Below are 17,816 nucleotides of genomic sequence, written 5' to 3'. Positions count from 1 at the left end.
GTTGATTTGATATGAAAATGTATATCTCTGTGTTACAACAGAAGTGTTTTGAATCCATCATGTCGCATCAGGAGCGATAAACCTCTGCTTCCTGGGAATTCAACCATCATTAACCATGCCATGCAAAATAGTGGACACACAGTATTATTAGTTTTCAGCCAATAACTTTTAGCAAATGACGAGGCAACATTGGATGGCAATGAGTTATTTGGGAATCCACCTTTTAAAAGCGTCTCATTGTATGGACGGCAGGACAACTCAAGTTTATTAGTGTCACACTTTTCAACAGCAAGGCAATTCACAGTGCTTTACATAAGACATAAAAAGGCATTCAAGTAATACTTCACCCATAAAATGACAATTTAGTAGATTAATTACTCACCCTGTGTTACCTTGAATTCTTGGAGAAAGCTCTCACACAACTCACGCAGTATAATCCAAGTCTTCTTTATCCAGTCGTATGTGCCCTTCTTCACAAACACATCTCCGCTGAAAGCTTACTATTTAAAGGACTTTCGCATAAACAGTCTCACACTTGGGGAGTCCATATGAGACGAGAGGGTTGGAAATATTAAGGTTTTAGCGAAGATGCATGTGTTTTGGGAAGTAGCGAGCATATGACTGGATAAATGAGACCTGGATCATAACGCGGCCCCCCATTCACCTCAATTCATCAAGACTTCTTCTCCGTGGAGAACGCGGGGTGAGTAATTGATACACAAGGGGTCATCTTAGGTGAAGTATTCCTTAAAGACAGGATTTAAAAGAAAAAAAACAAGGTAATATATAAAAGACTCATAAAAGAGTAAAATAAAACAATATGTAATTGACAGTTTAGTGGTTTGTAGCACTGTCCTCCCTTGATGCTTTACCTGTTCATCGATAAAAGCACACAAGTCATAGTAGTCAGTCCGGTATTTCAAGTACACAAGTGTGTGACATTTGGATCCGTTAGCTGGCTGACTGTGAAACCACACTGCTCCCACCTATGTAGAAGTGAAACTTACTGTACACCCATGTAAATAACCCCTCATGTCTTTTCCCAAACACTTCTTCAATATGTGCGCCTTCCACTTCTTCTTAACTGCCACTATGCCACTCTGACATACTACGGTGTACTCTTTAGTATTCCATCCACTGAGCCGGCTCCACGGTGTGGATAATGAGGTTGGGTGTTAAATATGTAATGTTAAATATGTAATGCATCCTGATTTTCATTATCTGTCAGCTTCGCTGAGGCTTAGAGTGAGGCAGCGGTAATGTGATTCACAGCCCTGTTAATCTATATGCACGTGAAATGAATGAATATCAATTGAGAAGGGCCGAGGTGTTGAACGTGTCTGCCTCTTTGGTCTCCAACGGTGGTAAGAGTTATGAAATGATTTAGCGTATACAAGTGTCTGATAACATGGCAGTACACTGCCTAACACATAGTTGGGATGCCCTAATGTTTTGGAATAAATGTCAAACCAGTTAAAGCAGTGAAGCAATGATTTGTCAGTAGTAAATTGGTTTTTGCATCACCCCATGAGCCGTCTTCTCCCCATGCCACGTTCGTCCATTCCTAACCATGAGGTCCATGTCTCTCTTTGTGTGTGACTTCTTTCCACACTATCTTTCTCCTGTCTGTCTTCTACCTCCTCTCTCTGTCACTGTCATGCTTTCCCAGACCTATGATGACATAGATTTAGAGAACGAGCCTTGGTATAAGTTCTTTTCCGAGCTGGAGTTTGGGCGGCCGGTAAGTCAGGGCCTTAGCTACCCCCCCCCCCCCCCCCCTCAAGCACAACCCTGCCATAGGCAGGCACCCACTTTTTCTCCACTCCACCCGTGATCTTTTTTATTTGTATTTGAATAGACTGGGTGGGGCTAGTTGTTTGGGCATGTCGAACTTGTTGGGTGCTGTGACCCCCCCCCCCCCCCTTGTGACAGGCTGTGTTATGTCTCTGCGTTGCTGGGTTTCTTTGGTCTGGTGGCTAGCAGGCACTGAAAAGTTCACACACAAACCTGGATCATCATCATCAAAAAGTTTTAAAAGACAGTTGTGCTCCAGATGAACTGGTAGAGCTGCACAGAACAGTCAATCAACCAATCACAACATAACAATATATTTGCAATAGATGAGTTTTCTAAAGACGAAAAGTATAATTCTGTCTGTGCAGTTTCTTCCACATCTCTTGCACATGCTAACATCAATTCCTCGTCCTTGTATATAACCGTATTCATAGTTTAATCACCTTGATTATTGATTCATTTCTGCTTGTAGTTTTGTTAATTTTCACTATTGGTGGAGCAATGCTTTGCTTATCTACAAGCATAATGCTGTAGCGCCCTCTGCTGGATGTAGGTAGTAATAGCGTCCTAGTGGCTCAGGGCAGGGATCGCCTCTAGCCACAGATCTGGGATCAAATTACCCCAACCTCACTAATTTACAAAGTGTCATGCCTCTGTCCATGCCACAGCATGACGTCAGGTGATTGTTTTGTTGGGCTTATTCAAAAATGTTCAGGTGAAAATGTCACATCAAGGTGCTGGCATGACTTCCCAGAGTCATGTTTGCTGTGTGTTGAGATCTCTACCTGCAATATTTTCAATGTTTCACACCACTGAATAAGCCCTTAGAGCGTAGATGGTTTCCCCTACATGCACTGACTGGTCCAGCTGGGACAGAACCTCACAGGATGATCAGTGTGTTGAGTGTTTGTTTGAGGTGACGAGTCACAAGACGCTGCGACCGACTGAGTGAACAGTTGTTTATCTGCACTAGTAACCCAGCACTAAATCACATTGACAGCGCCATTCACTGCACTCTGAAATAAACACTGCAGCTTGTGCTTCACTCTGCTTTCTGCTTCACAGCTTGCTCTCACACTCTGCATGTGTGTGTGCGTGTGTGTGTGTGTGTGTGTGTGTGTGTGTGTGTGTGTGTGTGTGTGTGTGTGTGTGTGTGAGGCGTAAAGGTTGATTTGACATACTGTAGTTTTAATGTTGTTTTGAGATGAGCATAGGAATGAAAGATCAATAGATGAAATAAGAATGTGCATATGACTGAACATGTATAATGTGTGGGTGTGTTTGTTAGTGTGTGTTGAGTGCGTGCACATGTGTGCACATTAGTTTGTGAACTAGTCCATCTCTGGTTACTCTGATTCTCTAACGAGTGTCGCTCTCTCCACATGTTCCTCGTTTTTTTGGTTTCTCCCCATGATGTCACCACTGCTTCTCCTCCTTCACCTCATTTTCACCGTCTTCCTATTCCTCCTCCTCCTCCTCCTCCTCCTCCTCCTCCTGCTCCTGCTCACTGCTGCTGCTTGGGGCTCAAGCCTCCTAAAAAACGGCTGGATTATAATCCAGACATCTCCGCTCGCCAACGTATTGAGGTAATCTCACATTCATGAGTGTTCCAGTAGTGTTGTTAATCTCACAGTTTCTAACAAGTCACAGCGATTGAAATCTCTTTTAGTTAAGGAAAATGTAAGGTGCGATTTCTTAAAGTGAGTGTAATGTAGTGTAGCATCACTTCAGTGTGATCATATGTCACAATGTCAGCCATCCACCACGAGATGAGCATGATGTTGCTTTGTAAAGACTTTGTAAAAAACTTATAGCTTTGAAATGCTATTCATTTCTTTGCATGGGGTTGAATGAAAAACATCTGTCTCCTTGGACATTTTATGATCTATCTTTTTTTTAAATATAATTCACTGGAAATCTTTTTTTTATTTTTCCAAAATGATGTGTTTCGATTTCACGGTGAGCATTTCCTCAGAGAGGCCGTTGCAGTTAAAGTGTGTCCACCATTCTTTACCACTAAGACCCATTCCGGCTGGTCCATGCCACATTTTGCCCCCCTGAGCTCGGCTCATTGCATCCTTTGCTATATCACCTTTGCCGTCATCCTCCAGAACAGCCCAAGAGAGAGCAGAAATGTATCCTCACCGCTAACACCGGTAGGCACACTCAGGTGTGCCATGTGGAACCAGTATCCGTCGCACCTTACACTGGGGGAGCGATTTGAGTGTGGCACAGCAACAACAACCGCATGCAGGCTGTGCATTGTGAGCTGCTCTGCCTCAAGTCTTTGTTCTTGCGGACCTCACTGTTCTCTCTTGTCGTCTGCCCTGTTTCAGACATCCCTGCACATCGCTCCTGCTGACAAGGCTCCTGAGAGACCTGCGAGGTAACCTCTGTTTCTTTTATTTGCCTCTGCATCGCCCCCCTCCCCCCCTCCCCCCATCCTCTCAACAGCAGTGGTCCTTGTTGTGATTCAGCAGGGGAGTCACAACTGCTCTTTCTTGCCTTGACTCTGGTGCAAATAGCCTCTGTGTCTGTTATTAATAATGCAAGGATTAGTGTTCGGCTTTATTTTCCTTTTGCCACTAAAGCAGGGCGCTTTGCAGCACCCTTTCACTGACTGAGCCGGAATAAATTAACCCAGCAAACCTATTGATTCTGCCCTTCACCTCCTATCCTTCCCTCAACCCCCACCTCTTCCTCCCCTTGTCCTACTCCCTTTCACCAAATGGCCTGCTTATTCAGTCGCAATTTCCTCGGTGAACAGAAAGGCACAGACATGGATGGAATGAGCCGTGTAATTCATGTAGGCGACATTGAGTGTGTTTGTTCTGAACAGAAAGCCCATTGGGTTTTTAGTCATTTAGAATGCGAGAAGTTAAGGTATCTTTCCGGACACAAGGATAATAGCCTAATTTTTAAAAGGGTAAGCTTAGATATACTTAAACATTAGTACATAAATGACTGTAATAGTACCAATTCATGTATAGTTCATTTGTATCATTGGTTTCAGAAAAGAGAAACATGTTTTATAACGTTTTCACGTTGTTCATGGGGATGCTCATTATTTATCACATTTATTTGATTATTTCTGGTATTTTGGTACATGGCAAACGCGTGCATGCACCAGTGACGGTGTATAGTGTGGTGCTTGATGTCTGACTGTGTTGTTTGCAGTGCTGCCAGCGACTACAGGAAGAGAAGGAAGTCTGAGCCGACAAGCTCCCAAGTGAATGCTCCGTCTCAGAGCAGAGCTGCAACTTCCCCTAAACCAGTGGACGCCTACAGACCCAGCAGCAGCCTAAAGAAACCGGTGGTTCATTCCTCACCGTCCTCGCCCTCCAGAGCCAAAGGTACACACACACACACACACACACACAAACACTTGATTTTTTTTTGTTGCCCCTTCTTTTCCCCAGACTGTCGTGTGTACTTACTTACCGTATCGCAAAGATTTGTTGTCGTTTTTGATTGTGATGCTTTTCGGAATACAATGTCTGTCTGGTGAGGTCTTAAGTCTCCTTGATTCGTATTTGGTGGAAGTCTGAAGAAAATACATCAAATCCTCTTTTTTTCCGCTTTTATTCTTTTTTTCTCCTACTTCTCCCTCACCCCAACTCCTCCCTCTCCCCAGCTCCTCCACCCTTTTTGCTGGGTGCTATTGCTAAACATGCTTTCCTCCTTCTTCTCTTTCACCACGCTGCTTTTTATTGGACATCTGAAAGGTGGGGACGCATGCAACATGTATTCAAACAGTTTGACCTCCCCGGGTCCTTATCATCTCCCCCCTGTCCCCTCCGACCCTGTCCAATGCCATGAGGAAGCCAGCCAGGAAGGCAGCTCCTCCTCCAAGCAGTCTGTCTGTTGTAAGAACAGTTGGCAGACGAATTGCCAGGATACTGAGACATGGAGCAGTGCAGATGAGGTGCCGCCTGTCCCTGGCAAGCTCAAGTCACGCAGCTGTGATGACTTACTCAATGATGGGCATTCTGGCTCAGGCGGGCGCAACGCCACCCGCTCAGAAAGTGCCGGGTCCCTGGTTTGCGATGGGAATCCCTCAGGTTCGACTGGATCCGTCTCCACCCGCTCGCTGCCTCGCCTCCACCGGCGACGGGCACACGATTCTCCAGGCTTTCTCCAGCTCTATCGCAAGATGCACCAGATCGACCGAGCTCACCTCATCCCATCTGACGTCATCCGCTCGGTCCGCGCTCGCATCCTGGAGCTAGAGGGCCAGCCTCACCTGCATCGGCATCGCCTCTCTCCTTGGACGCCCTCCTGGGGCATGGAGGTGCCACGCGACACGGTGCCAAACCGCATTTCTGCATATGAGCGCCTTATTCAGAAGTCCAAATCCATGCCCAACTTGGGTGATGCTGAGGTGCCTTCAGGCGCTACCACGCCAGGCGGCTCGTCCTCTCGAGCCAGCAGCGGCGGCGGCGGCGGCGGTGTCACACCCAGTTTTCCGAAACGTCGTTTTTCCATAGAGTCTTTACTAGAGGAAGACAACAACGGCAACAGTGGAGCTGTACCTCACACCTTGGATCACCGGCATAAGCCTCGTAGCCCACCTGAGGGTCAGCCTCGTGTTGGGCCGGAGCCCATCCGTGGGCGGTCCTTTCCTGTTCCTCTTGTTCCTCAAGGCCCACAAGCCAACCCAGACTACTCTGACAGTGAACAAGACGCTGTCGCGTCAGACCTCAGCGACTTCATCCAGGTGGAGGGCTCCTCATTTTGCAGTGAGAGTGACTTTGACCATTGCTCACTGACCTCCTCTGAGAGCTTGTACGGCTCGTCCAACCTTCACCACCACCACCTCCGTCATCAGCACCACCATCACCACCAACACCCTGGTCACCAAAGTCTAGGCCAGAGCCAGGGCTACCAACACCGCCACCTCATCAGCTCCTGCAAGGGCCGCTGCCCGGCCTCTTATACCCGTTTCACAACCATGCTTCGCCATGAGAGAGAGCGAGCGCGCCAGCAGCACCAGAGACCTTCACAGCAGAGCCGCAGCAGCCATTCCCAAATCCAGAGCTCACAGTCCCAGCAAGCGATGTCCAAGCTGGCCTTCCTGGTCAGCCCAGTGCCTTTCCGCAGGAAAAAGGGCTCCCCGCCTACCTCCAGAAGAAGCAGTGGTGGCGCAGATCGAGGCAGCAGGCCCAAGTCCAAACAGGCCATTTACGATGCACTAGATGCGGCCTTGAGAGACATATATGAGCACATTCAAGCAGAGCGAGGCCACGGAGGAACTAGGGCACCCGATGATAGCATCCTGAGGAGAATACTGGCCGAGCTGCTGCCGAATGTGCCTGAGCGAAGCTCCTCGTTGCGGGGGAGGAGGGGGTGTTGGCAAGGGGGGCAGTCCTCTGCATCTTTGTACCCAGATGGGAGCCCCACTGAATATGCCTCACATAGAGAGGATCCCTCCACACCGCGGCTACAGTCACCAATCAGTGCCTGTTACGGACGCCACTCAGACACCACAAACAATAACGAATATGGAGAGGAGCAGGGCAATGGAAACGGTCTCTGTTATTCAGGTGGAGATAATACACGTATTACACCCCCGTTATGCATGTGTACACTTTGTCATGTAGCCAGTCATATCAGCACATCGTGTTTTCTTTGAATAAACATACAGTAATGGACATATACACATAATCCACCTACATTTACCTCAATGTCTCTTTCAGCATTGCATGGGCTTGTTGCCCTATCCCCTCAATCAGCCGATACATCCATTACTGTGCTTTTCTGTATACGAGATTCAGTAAGATTGTTTACTGTAAATTCTCAAGTAAAGCCTGGTGTTAAAATATCTGCCGTTCTTTTGTTCTGTGATAAGCTAATGTCAGTGAAACTCATTAAAGGTCTGCTTCTAAAATGGGAGGATTAGGCTTTTTGAGCTGCTGGAAACCTCATTTGCAACATGAAAAGAAAAGCTGGATTGACAGTAGCTTAATAGCTTGAGCAAAACAATGGCAGAGTAGGAAGAATTGGAATTAAATAGTGAGGGGGAACAATATTTCTGATCAGAGTAACAGAACGGTCAGTAAGAGATTTCTTACAGGACTAAACTATATCTGTCTCAGATGAAGTTTTAATGTAATTGAGGCAAATAACTATTTGAGAATTCACAGTTTATTACTCTGGTTGAAGTTAATACATGTGAATATTCCTCTGTATGTTTATAATTTGATTATTGGTTTGGTTATATGATTTGATATCTTTCTATCCCACAGTCATGCTTTCCTTCAAGCCATTTGCTTGTATGTTCGTGTTTGTATATTTCGTCATTTCTGAGCTGTTTACCCCTCGTTTCATTTTGTGTTTCAGCAATATTCAACTGCATGTTTCATATTGTGGGAATTACAATCACCTTGTTTTTCCAGTGAAATGGAAATAAAACAATCTTTTTTTTTGACCCCAGAGCTTTCATTCCCTCATTCACCTGTTGGAATGGTGTCATTCTATCACTGTACCAAAGTACATTTTTGTATTGTGAGCATGCATCATGTGATATGATTGTGCTTACTATGGTAACTCCTGTTGCCTTTCTCACGTGTCTCTGCTAATCACAGACCAGGATGTCTCCAGGTGTTACTCCACCATGGATGGACGCCACACACCCCAGAGTAGAAGGCCTACTCCTGACAAAGAGGTACAACTTTGAAATGTTTGCTTCTCAACACCAACATGCACTTCATTAGGAGAACTAAGTCGTTTTTAAGTATCTTTTTTTTCTTTCTCTAAAATAAATCACAAATGACACCTCAGTTAGGTACACTTAATTAATGTGGTTGTTAAAATGTAATTCAACCAGCTACTATGTTTGTTTTTTTGTCTTTAGCATCACAATGCCACAGCACAGTTACATTTTTCTCACAAATATTAAAAAGCTTTTATTTTATGTTTTGCCTGGTAATGCTTGCCGGCTTTCTTTCTCTCACTCTCATCTCCTAGGTCTCCCATAAACAGATGACACAACTTATTCTGTTCTCTCTCCTCCATCAGAAACAGCCTGCGAGAGCCATTTATGATTTTAAGGCACAAACGGCTAAGTGAGTACAGTAAATGCACAGCGCACGCACAAGGACGCTAGCTTTAAACCGCGAATGCCTAACCGCATATCAACACATCTCGACTCATCGCATTTAAGCTACGTTTTCAGATTTGTGTGCATTTTTTGCATCAAGTTTCTTTTGCTTTCTAAGAAGCTTCACTGTCACATCTTACCACCACACCTGGATGGCTTTGACTGATTTATTTTATGCTTTTAAATGAATGCATGAATAAAGCTTATTTTGGCTGCTTCAGTGGCTGACGTTCTGTTGCTGATGCTGTTTATATGAAATGAGCTGTGCTGGGGGTTTTATTCGGTTCATGTCTCCTTCACGGTTGTGTGCTGGCACTTTGATGACATGAATGTGTTGCAGGGAGCTGACATTTAAGAAGGGTGATGCAGTGAACATCATCCGGCAGATAGACAACAACTGGTACGAAGGAGAGCACCGTGGACGGGTTGGGATATTACCCATATCATACGTAGAAGTAAGTGTGCAACTGATAAACTGTATGCGAGTACTATATCTGTGCACCACTATATGTAATTTGTCCCTTGCATCCCCCCCCCCTCTTCAACGCACACATTTACACTCATGCACACATAAACAGAGGATGCCATCGTCAGAGAAGCAGCAGCCGATTCGTCCTCCTCCGCCAGCACATGTCAAAGAGATCGGAGAGGGAGTAGCTCGCTACAACTTCAATGCCGATACTAATGTGGAGCTGTCACTGAGAAAGGTAGCCTGTTTATTGTCCGTGTGTCAATGAAACGCTGCAACAATGCAACAATTCCTCATGAAATGATTCTAAACCGTTACATAACCTGTCAAAAGATGCAAGAAGTTCTCAAAAGAAAGAGGAAGAAGTAATCATCCAGATGTAAACAAAGCGTGAAAATCGTGTGATGTGTTTGATGGGATTCAAGCTATTGTTTATCAAATGGGCTGAAAGTAACCGTTTTCTCTGCGATTGTCATATTTCTACAAACACAACTAAAGCCATTGGACTCATTTGATGATTTTGAAGTTGCTATGATCACATGAAAGATATCTCCACAGAAGTGTGAGAGGTAGTACTGTGGAGTTGTGTTTAACAGTGCTTATAGTTACAGTTAACAATCATGTCTATTGTGTGTGTGTGTGCAGGGTGAGAGAGTAATTGTGATAAGGCAGGTGGACCAGAACTGGTACGAGGGGAAGATCCCAGACACAACCAAACAGGGCATCTTTCCTGTGTCATACATCGACATCGTCAAGCGCTCCCCGTCCAAGAGTTCCAGCCACCATATAGACCCACATGGTTACCCTGGACACAGGACACCAAGCTCTACACCCATCAAGGTAGGGGGATCACTACAACGCTGTGACAATAGATACAATACAACAAACCAATAAAGAGTTTTAAATATCCGACCAGCAATTTCTAACAAATTAGAATAAAGCACTTTGAAGTGCTTTGTAAATGAATTGATTGATTAATTTATTGCATTTATTTACGCTTCAGAACCCGAGTGTTGGTTAATAAAAAGTAAAATAGTTTTATATATTTAGATAAATAAATAAATACATCATCTGCGTAAAGGAGTACATACAGCTCTTTATTTCTGACACACACAAAAACACTCTCTGTACTCTTTTCTTTTTTTTCCACTTTTATAAATTACACTGTTCCTTCTTTTTCACTTCACCTTCATGGAGCCTCTCTACCATCTACCTCCATCCTCCACTACTCATGACCTCCCCTCCCGTCACCCCCCGTTGAGAAGGCTTGACCTGCAAGCCATCACCAGCGAGTGGCTGTCCCTCACTTTGGACCCTTCAGCGTCCACTCCAGCTTCCTCCCTCCCAACCACCCCCGTACCGCCTACACCACCCCCCCTCCCCACTGACCTTGCACCTCTCCTAAAGGCACAGGAACCTAAGGCACCCTCACCTGCGCCATCAAAAAGAGTCTCCGCCCTGCCGCCCCAGAGATTTTCCGTAACTTCTCCAGGGAGACTCACTTTAGGGCACACCTCAGTTGCCCTGCCTTTCTCTCAACTGCCTCTTCCTCCTCCTCCTCCTCCTCCCCTGCCTCACCCTTCATTTGCCTCTCCACTGCCTGACTCTTTACTGGGATACAACAGTGGCAAAGAAATAGCTCAACCATTACATATTTCTAAGCCAGAGATTGTGTCCTGCACAATGCCAGAGCCAATAAAGTGGCCCACGCCAGTTCCTCTGCAGGACAAGTCACATGTGGAAGTAAACAAAAGCAGCAAAATCCCCGATGTTAAGCTGCAGGTGACAGACCCGTATGACGAACTGTTGTCTATGATTCTGGAAGGTTCTACCAGCACAAACGTTTCAAGATTGTCTCCGGTAGATTCCCCAGCAGCTATGCTAACCGGTGAATCCCAGAGCAGGTTTAAGCTAAAAGCAGAGGAATCCTATCAGCCAGCTGTGAAGCCCTCAGCTGTAACTCCAACCAGCGACTCGGCCGGCGTTCGGTTAGAGGTGCAGTTTCACAAGCCCGTAACAATGGAGCCACTTGCCATCGCTTGGGGAGGGCAGTCAAAAACTCTGAGTGAGCAACCAGCCGAGCCTCAGAGACCGCCACCGGTGAAAGGAAGGGGATATACTGAGTTGTTCATTGAGGAAGACGGTGAAGCTAGAGAGGACAGAGGGAAGGATATGAAAGGTTTTAATGAGGGACTCAGTGCACAGGTAGAGCATGGTGTGAGCTTTGGGGGCAACTCTACGGGGCCCTGGAAGTTAGATGGAGGGAAATGTTTAAAATCTTAGAAGAAATGCACCCACATTTGCCTTCTCTTTAAAAAAAGAGCAGTAAATATAGATCTCAGATGAATTATTAATTCATCAATTTGTCGTGTTGCATTATCATTTACAGGCATAGTGTTGCGTGATGTCATTTGTTTGCATTGTAGGATTGTTAGCAGATCGTAGTGTACATACCATGGACATGCTCTTCCTGCTATGACAAGTGCACTACGTAGTGAATAGGGGAGTGATCTCTAATACAGCCAGTGTGAGGATGAAGTAGTGTACATGATGTGAGGAATAGTAGTTTTATTTACATTATTTGTCCATTAAAGTTACTGTGAGGAACTTTTAGCTGGTGAATGAACAGTCTCACTTTAATACTGATGCCTTTTATAAGACCATAAGTAAGCAAGACCATCAGCGAGGTGATTGGCTATTTCTCTATAGTTGCTCTTAATGCTTGTCTTCTGTACCAGCGGGCCCATTCCGTCGGAGGCAAAGGAGAACCTGAGCCAGGACCGAGCAGGGCAGACTGTCGGACAGTGCTGCAAGAAAACGAGAGGTTTTCTGAAGGGACTCTGGTGCTCAGAAGCACGACCGCTTTTGTCCACAGGGACCGAACAAATCACCAACAAAATATTCCTTGTAGTAACTTCAGTCGAAGAAGAAATATGCATTGACCCTAAAGTCTCAAAATATCACTATTGTACAACATACTGTATTCGCTAAAGTAGTTTCTTTTTCTTTTTCAAATCATGCATTTTTCCCTCCATGTCCTTTCTGGGGCTCAATAAAAATCCTCAGCATTTACCTTCCTGTGTTTCATCTTCAGAATTGATGTGTGTGTCATTACCTCCATAGGCTGATGTCTCTCCCTCCACTTTGACACGGCTTCCCCCCTCCGGCCTCCCCTCACCCTCAATACCACCACCTCTAACCTCCTTACCTCCCTCTTCCTCTTCTTCTGCTTCTTCTTTTACTCCTTCGTCATCTTCTACTTCTTCTTGTCGTCCTTCATCTTCTACTTCTTTTACTCCTTCTTCATCGTCTATTTCTTCTTGTACTCCTTCATCTGCTACCTCTTCTTTCACTCCTTCTTCATCTTCTACCTCTTCTTTCACTCCTTCTTCATCTTCTACTTCTTCGTTTACTCCTTCTTCATCTTCTACTTCTTCGTTTACTCCTTCTTCATCTTTTACTCCTTCTTCATCTTCTACTTCTTCTTTTACTCCTTCTTCGTCTTCTTTCTCACGGTCACAACAGCAGCATCACAGCACCTTCCCTCCCACTCCCCCTGTCTCCCCTCGTCCCCCATCCCGTCCTTACCTCATGACATCGCCGGTACCTTCAGTCTCACCCTCTCCGCCGGTCTCACCACCTCCCCTCCCCTCCTCTCACCCTTCTCCAAAAGCCCCCTCACAGCTCTCCGTCACTCACCCCTCAAGCGCTCTCTGTCTTTCTCATGTGGCCACGTCCCGCCCCGACTCAGCGTCGCCTATTCCCTTTCCCGCCCTGACTCCCCCTAAACCCGCCTCTCCTCCCCTCGCCACTGCGCGCTCTCCCCCCACTGTTCCCCATCCAGGACGTAGGTCCCCCAAGGTGAAGGTAAAGCTGGAATGTTGAGATGATGCCGTTGATTTAGATCGTGTTTGTGGTGCCAAGGATTATGAGAAGTACTCATCTGATGATGCCTCTCTCTAACGATTGATGTCTTGCCATTTGCTGCAGCTGAGACTATAGGTTGAAGTGATTAGTCAACTAATCAATTGACAAAACTAACATTTTGGTATGTTATTTATTCAGGAAAATGCTTTGATCATTTGCTGCATTTTCTCGGTTTTATGTCGTTGCAAGTTGTCTGACTGTAAGTGACAAATGCACATCACAATTTACCAGATTGTATTTTTGGCCAACTATTTGTGGACTTTTTGTAAACTAAACGATTAATCAGCAGATTAACAGATATGGAAAATAGTTGTTTGTTGCAGCCGTGGCTGAGACTACGTCATGTACACTAACAAACATTGTGCGCTATCGTGTGATATGGTGATGATTTATCAGGGTATCCCCAGATCCTCAAAAACAAAAAATGCATTGAATTAATGTATCTAAACATAAGGCTTTAAGTGGGATAAAATGCTTTGTGAATTTTTCAAAAGTCTCTAAAATGCTAAGACATGGAAAGTATAATCTTATACATATACATCTAATAAAATATCTATTTTAAGAATTTACAGAATGCCTCTCGCATTAACGTTGCGTAACGTTAAGTATTGGAACCAACAACATTCAGATTTAGTTTGCTGCCGGGTTGCTCAGAGCAGAAGCACAGTCTAATAGCGGCAACATGGGCAACATGGACTCAATAAATAAAAAGTGATATTCAACCAAGATTTTGCAGCATGGCTGAAACCGTTGTTACCCGGCAATGTTTGCGAGGCATGGTGCATTTTTTTGCAAGATGCGTTTTGTTTATCGTAAAGTTGATCTTAAATTAAATTTTGAGTGGAATTGGTCAACTTAAAAAGTCTTACATCTAACTTGCCTTACGCTGTATAACCCAAGCCCCCAGGAAGAGCGCTGGGCTTTGAAGCAAATCTCACACAGTGGTTAAACCGCGGGAGGGTAAATTTAAGGGTTCGTCATGTGATGCCAAGGGTCCCAAAAAGACTTAAACCGTAGGCTCACAGTGGGAGAGAGACTTCTGCAACTCAGCGGGTATATTTATTTTAGGGAAATCAACTTCGCAGGACGAACACTCGTGCAAAAGCAATGTGTAGGGTTCGGTTCATTTTATACTGAGTCGATTTAATGTGCCACTAAGAGACTTTGAACAGGGCCCTGCCCCCAACGCTGTATCCAGCTCTCTTTATACCTCCATGGTAGGAACCCTGGACAGCAGAGAATACTCTTAAAGTGTGTTGCTCGTGTCGGTTGACGGCGGTGTGTTTAGGAGGATGTTCTTTGCCGTTTGCATGTTGATTGGGTGATGTTTTACAGCATGTCATTAGCCTTTGTGCTTGTGCATTCAGCTCATAGTGAAGGCTGCTGACTCGTTCACTGTTGAAGATTATCGGTGTGTTGCTTCTGGTCTTTCTGCCTGTGAAGCAGGATCAAGTTGTTGGTGGTAAACCTCCTCGTAGCCCCATCTTGTCCCGGAGGTCCTATCTGTCCCACATTAGAGGTCGAAGGGTAGGGGGGCATGTCTTCATTCAACCACGCTCTTACTGTACTCTTGTCTCTGTGCAGGAAGGACATCTTTAGAAATAACCGCATCATTCATGACTGACCACAACACATACATACTAAAGTGTGCTGTTTTTCAAATACAGTGTCATTTTCCTTTTTAAGAAAGGATAAATTGTAGTGTTTTCTGCCGTGAGTGTTTGCTGTGGTTGTGGTCACACCTCTGGGTATGAAATGACACCTTATTCATCATAAGCGACAACCTGAGACAAGTCTCTCCGTTTAACATCTTCACGGTCGACACAAAAAGCCGTTTCAAATGCAAGATTTTGACTTTCTGTCTGTTTCTGTCTCTCCCACAGCGATTGGTACAGGATGCACTCCATGGTGGAGGAGATCCGTAAGTTCTTCTTCTAACTATTCCACTGATTCGCTGTTATGCAAGAAAGCAAATACATCTCTTGAATGCATCTATATTTATATATCTCGTGCTAAACTGATATATACAATTAGTGTGCAGTAATTGTGATCAAGAAATACTTTTTTTTACCTTTTGCTTTTTTGGTATAACGTTTAAACACAACAGGAAAAAAAAGGTTGTCATAGTACGCACAACAGAAAAGAGTGACATTGTCAGTTCACCATCAGTTTTCCTCACGCAGGTACCAGGCCGTGTACAACTACCTGCCTCGCAACGAGGACGAGCTGGAGCTGAAGGAGGGCGACATTGTTGATGTGATGGAGAAGTGTGATGATGGCTGGTTTGTTGGTAAGAGGAGGGAACACAGGGTTGTTACTGTCTATTAGGCATGCAGTTATGATACTAGATGAATATATCTGACAGAACAGCTGGGCAACAAATGTACGCCGTGAACAGTTGGTCGAGTAGAAGCTGTTACCGTCTACACGGGGTTCGTGGTCTGCAGGTACTTTGCTCATGTTAAAAGCAAACAGAGACCACTAGATGGCGCTGTGATCCCATCACATATTCATAACTTCACTGTCGAGGGAGTCGACATTACCCTTCACAGCTGAGCAGGTCTGAGAGCCCTGAGAACGTGTTTGTTTATCTGAAACAGTCTTTTAGGAAAAACAGCTAAGATGTTCTCATGTGACTCAGCTTGATCTCCAGCTCTGGCGGGTTTCCAGACTGCAGTGAGCTGTAATAATATTAGTGACAGCTATACTGCCAAGTTTCAAGCGCTGATGATCTCATTTTACCGCTCTTTGTTTTTTGAAGGGACCTCTCGACAGAGCAAGTTGTTTGGAACCTTCCCAGGAAACTACGTGAAGCAGCTATAATGATGATTCCAGACCCTGGCTCCGCCCCTTTCTGTGACAACTTCTTCGCCCTCAGCACAGCACCCGCAGGACGCCACCTCCCAGAGACCTGTCGCACATTGATGTGTTTGCGTGCATGTGTGGCTTGTCGGCTTCACACAGACACAACCTTTAGCTCTAACTAGCCAGCTTTAATGGAAAAAAAAATAATAATGTTGTTTTTTTAATCTTTATCTTTTTATCCTTATTTTTCTATCATGGAGAACCCAAACTGTGTGCTCCAGTCAGCGACCTTTAACTTTTGACTGTGATGGAAGCATATCGAAGGAACTTTACGAACAGTCAGCGATAGACAACAGGGCACCGCTGTGATGCTTTTCTTTCTGTTAAAGGGCAGTGAGATCACCACGATCACCTCTTTTTATTTTATTTTTTTTATTTGTCTTCAGTTTGTTTCAAAACTAAAAAAACACTTGTTACATTTCATTTCAGTGTTCAATTTCAAATATCCCCAAAGACATTCAGTGCAGAGTGTTGTAGAGACAGTATTCTGTCAGCAGGTCTGTTGCATACCAACTGTGTTGAAGGGATTGCAGCCATGCAGCCGATATTTCAGGTAAAAGGATGTCAAGTCCCAAACGTACATGTGGAAAAAGACTTTGCATGTATCAACGTTATGTATTGATTGGATGATAAGAATTCGGGGATATGAAAGACTGATCATTATTCATTATCAAGCAAATCATTTCAAATATTGCAAATGTGGAAGCGTGAAAAGTATCATTGATTCTCGCACTTGCTGTCTCCACCTGATCTAATAGCTTTAAATTATAAGATTAGGAAACTAAAATATTTTCAACCTGTTGGTTCTTCATCTTCACACTAGGATTGATGCACTTTAACGAAACTTTTAACACAATTTAGTGTTTGTTTTATCTCAAATTTCACTTCAGATTTTACACAGTCGCTGTTATGACTGTGGACGTGACCAACACTTCCGATGTATTGGTCATGTTTGAAAAGCGTGTGCAAAGAGGTTACCGACCTTTTAGGTATTATATTTATTAGAGGACAAGTGCTGGTCGAACTGTGTTACAAGACGATTTTAGAAAGGATGGAACAACACGATCGCTTTTCTAACATCCCGCATTTGAAGGCGTGTTATTTTATTGTCCGGTGTCATTGTCCAGATGGGTGCTGACTGACAAACAACACAATAGTTCACGGGCTGTAATGGTGCCAGGTGTCATAATGTTTTATGTTGAGTTATTTAAGTCACATGCAGGAAGGGATGACATTTTATCAAACACTTGAGTCGTGTAACTGCAGGCTTTCCACGATGCTTTGGTGGCATCTTTGAAACCTGCTGTCAGACTGAGTGGTTCACTGTTTCATGTTATATACTATTCGGCCCTTTTAGCTTGTCATGCTCAGTGAATATGATTTAATGTGTTTTTATTTTTCTCATTGTATGTGTTTCACATAGGATGGACACTGACAACAAAACAATTGTTAAAGCACCTTAAGATATATTTTGTTTTATTCATTCACCGTCCTTCACGTCACCCCGTCGTCCACGATTTCAGTTGGTGTGAGGACACTGTGTGTGTGTGTGTGTGTGTGTGTGTGTGTGTGTCTGTGGTGTTTTTGTAAGCTTTTTGTATGAGAGCTGTAAAATGGCCAACATCCACTTGCTTTATAAAGTCAGCTTTTTCTCACCCACCA

General features: G+C 44.5%; 1 protein-coding gene across 8 annotated transcripts in view; it reads left to right on the top strand.

Annotated features, from left to right (window-relative positions):
• sorbs2a (sorbin and SH3 domain containing 2a) overlaps positions 1-17,816 on the top strand; it is a 46,927-nt gene extending 29,111 nt beyond the window's left edge. For 3 of the 8 annotated variants that reach the window (XM_079159283.1, XM_079159276.1, XM_079159277.1), the window contains 15 exons: positions 1,670-1,741; positions 3,324-3,380; positions 4,131-4,180; positions 4,972-5,147; positions 8,379-8,458; positions 8,761-8,858; positions 9,234-9,348; positions 9,472-9,600; positions 10,008-10,202; positions 10,560-11,567; positions 12,486-13,229; positions 14,733-14,816; positions 15,173-15,210; positions 15,473-15,579; positions 16,051-17,816. In XM_079159283.1, the coding sequence (XP_079015409.1) occupies positions 1,670-1,741; positions 3,324-3,380; positions 4,131-4,180; positions 4,972-5,147; positions 8,379-8,458; positions 8,761-8,858; positions 9,234-9,348; positions 9,472-9,600; positions 10,008-10,202; positions 10,560-11,567; positions 12,486-13,229; positions 14,733-14,816; positions 15,173-15,210; positions 15,473-15,579; positions 16,051-16,112 (3,015 nt within the window). In that variant the 3' untranslated portion in view covers positions 16,113-17,816. Of the gene's footprint in view, positions 1-1,669; positions 1,742-3,323; positions 3,381-4,130; positions 4,181-4,971; positions 5,148-5,519; positions 7,338-8,378; positions 8,459-8,760; positions 8,859-9,233; positions 9,349-9,471; positions 9,601-10,007; positions 10,203-10,559; positions 11,568-12,485; positions 13,230-14,732; positions 14,817-15,172; positions 15,211-15,472; positions 15,580-16,050 lie in introns of all 8 variants that reach the window. The other 5 variants (XM_079159278.1, XM_079159281.1, XM_079159279.1 and 2 more) reach the window with 5 other exon arrangements.

The sequence above is a fragment of the Pholis gunnellus genome (genome assembly GCF_910591455.1).
Source record: "Pholis gunnellus genome assembly, chromosome: 5".
NCBI classification, from domain to species: domain Eukaryota; kingdom Metazoa; phylum Chordata; class Actinopteri; order Perciformes; family Pholidae; genus Pholis; species Pholis gunnellus.
The sequence above is the reverse complement of the archived record's forward strand: the minus strand, read 5'-3'. Positions and strand labels throughout refer to the sequence as shown.